The sequence below is a fragment of the Silene latifolia genome, chromosome 11 (genome assembly GCF_048544455.1).
Source record: "Silene latifolia isolate original U9 population chromosome 11, ASM4854445v1, whole genome shotgun sequence".
NCBI lineage: Eukaryota > Viridiplantae > Streptophyta > Magnoliopsida > Caryophyllales > Caryophyllaceae > Silene > Silene latifolia.
This window is the reverse complement of record NC_133536.1, coordinates 161,833,932-161,836,914: the sequence shown is the minus strand read 5'-3', so window position 1 is coordinate 161,836,914 and position 2,983 is coordinate 161,833,932. Positions and strand designations below refer to the sequence as shown.

Here is a 2,983-nt window from a genome sequence, read left to right as displayed (position 1 = left end):
TGGGTGCGAAACCGGATGTTACTCCCATTGACCTACATCACCAATTAGCACTTGCTTCGGGTGCATTTCTCGAAGATGGTGAGCCGTACCATCGTCTTGTTGGTCGTTTGGTTTATCTCGCCATTACTCGACCGGGTCTTTCTTATGTTGTTCATATTCTGCCCCAATTTTTGAGCAAATCACGCAAAGAGCATATGGATGCGGCTCTTCGGGTAGTTCGTTAACTTAAAGGTCGGCCGGGCCAATGAATTTTGTTACGGTCCGACAGTTCTCTTACTATTTCTGGGTGGTGTGATTCGGATTACGCGGGTTGCCCTTTGACTCGACGTTCTCTTTCAGGCTGGATTGTTTTTGTGGGTGATTCTCCCGTCTCTTGGAAGACGAAAAAACAACAAACTTTGTCTCTCTCAAGTGTCGAAGCTGAATACAGAGCTATGACTGCTGTTTTATGCGAATTGAAGTGGTTAGTTGGTCTTTTTTCTAGTCTTGGCCTCGCGGTCCCTCGGCCCTTGTGTCTTTATAGCGATAGTAAGTCCGCCCTCCATCTTGCTCAAAATCCCGTATTTCACGAAAGGACTAAGCATATCGAGGTCGACTGGCACTTTATTCGCGATGCTATTACCGATGGTTTGATCCAACCGTCAGATGTTCCTACGGACTCTCAGATTGCTGATATCTTTACGAAAGCCTTGGCGTCATCACAACTTGATCTCCTACTCCGCAAACTGGGCATTCTTGATCTCCATGCTCCAGTTTGAGGGGGAATATTGGAATAGATGATATGGTTCCATGTATCATCTTGGGAATTAGCATTCAAACATGGTTCTTTGCACAATCAATATCTAGTTCTTTGCACTTGTTATTAATTGTATTCACATGGTCTCGTTGTATGTACTCGGGATATTATAAATACCGAGTGTTAGTATATTGTATGGATCAATCAGAAAATATAACTCAATCATTCTAATTGTTATCAAATCTCTACAAATCCAAAGATAATCATTCTATTTTGAAGAATAGGAATGCTTAATTATAGGATAAGGTGAACACAATTTGTTTATTCTAAAATTATAAACTACAACAAGCATCTGTCTAAAAAAAGAAAAACAAAAGGACTATAATAAGCATCTAAGATCTTTATTCTAAAATTAAGCTTATATTTACACCATGAAAATTAAGTTGTCTCAAATATTCAAGCATGACCACGTAAAAACAAAGTAACGAAACCAAGCAATTTTATCTAATCATTTCCAATAATGTTTATAAAAGGCATTTAACAAGCAGTTTAAATTTGTAAATGAGACAAGGGAGCAACTTTTATTCCAAGAGGTTAATTACAATTTTTAATCATCTTTGAGAATTGATTTCATTTTTTTTTCTCCAAGACAAATTCAATTGTCGAATTATTGTCAATCTCAAAGATGGCTCCCAAAGCATCTACAACTATCATTCTTCTGTTAATCATGGCATTGTATACAACCACAGTATCAGCCTTCAACATAACAAGGCTCCTTGACCAGCACCCAGACTTCAGCACCTTCAATGACCTCCTAACAAAATCTGGTTTGGCGTCTGACATCAACAAACGACAGACCATAACAGTCCTCGTGATCGACAACTCTGGGATGGGACCGATTTCAAGCAGGCCTGACAGCACAATCAAGAACATAATGGCAACCCATGCTCTATTAGACTACTATGACATAAACAAGATTTCAGACATGTCTAAGAGTGGTTCTATTGCTACCAATTTCTTCCAAAACACAGGGATAGCCTTCAAAGAACAAGGTCAAACCCGGGTTAGCACCACCACCGCTGGAGAAGTGGTGTTTTCGTCAGCCATGAAAGGCTCCCCACGTGACTCAAAGATGGTTAGATTGGTGGCTGCACAACCATACAACATTTCTGTGATTCAGATCAGTCAGCCAATTATGACACCTGGCCTCGACCAGACAGCGCCTAGTGTGCCGTCTGGAAGCCCCAAGTCTGCGCCACCAGCTTTTGTGCTTACGCCACCACCTAAAGAGCCAGAGGCTCCAATGGCTGAAGCTGATGGTCCCGCAGATGACGAGGATATTGGTGAAGTTCCAGAGGGTGAAGGCCCAGCTGCAGCCAGCGTTCCATCTCCCACTCCAGCGCCAGAAGGAGAGGAAGCCGACAAAGAGACTCCGGCTAAAGAGGTCCCAGCGACTAAGAATGGTGAGGCCCAATTGACTGCTTCTAGTGCAGCCGCAGTTGTCGCTTGCGTTATGGTTTTGGTGGCATTGTATTTTTAAGAACATTTTTTTTCATTGGTTTTTCTTCACCTTGTTAGCTTTATTCTCTCTCTTTCATGGGTTGGAGAAATAACGGAATTATAAAGGGTGGAAATTAGAATCAAGGAATCATGTTGTAGAATACCTCATAAGCGTCTCATCGGCATAGAATAGAGGAGGTTTTACACTGAGACATGTCAAACTTAAGGATGGTATTTAAGATTCAGAGCTATATATTTTTATCCCAATTATTTACTAATTATGCCGTAAACATGCAACATCAAAACAACAAAATCTTACTAATCATGATTAGTGATGTTAACAATGAGATCAGCAAAGTATTACGCATCTGTATCCAAAAAAGAGAGCTACTTAACAGCAGCAAGCAGGCATAGGCTAATAATAGCAACCTAAGCAACTCGAGAACCTATTAGTGCTAAGTATGTTTGATCAAGTGTGGCTTAACATCACTTCTAACCTAACGTGTTTATGAAATGCTTAGTAAGATTCCTAACATCCAACAAAATTATGTCCATTCCTGAAGAGTCTCTGTGCAAAACCATGACGCCAATTGTCTAGCTTTGATCTTCGCAATAAAGCTAGCGATGACTTCCTCCATATCAGGTCTGTCAGTGCAGTGAACAGCCTCTTCAAGTCCTGCATCACGAGGGAAAGAAACAAAATGAACATGATAAAATACAACAGTAGGATTATTCAGAAAAATCAAG

At 40.7% G+C, this 2,983-nt stretch overlaps 1 protein-coding gene across 1 annotated transcript; it reads left to right on the top strand.

The window, feature by feature from the left end:
- The first annotated feature begins 1,421 nt into the window (after positions 1-1,421).
- LOC141614253 (fasciclin-like arabinogalactan protein 14) lies at positions 1,422-2,276 on the top strand. The gene has a single exon (XM_074433015.1). The coding sequence runs from the start codon at positions 1,422-1,424 to the stop codon at positions 2,274-2,276; it is 855 nt and encodes a 284-aa protein (XP_074289116.1).
- Positions 2,277-2,983: the final 707 nt, after the last annotated feature.

Excerpts from the sequence above, each read along its gene's own strand:
- LOC141614253 (XM_074433015.1), top strand. The coding sequence starts at position 1,422 with ATGGCTCCCAAAGCATCTACAACTATCATTCTTCTGTTAATCATGGCA.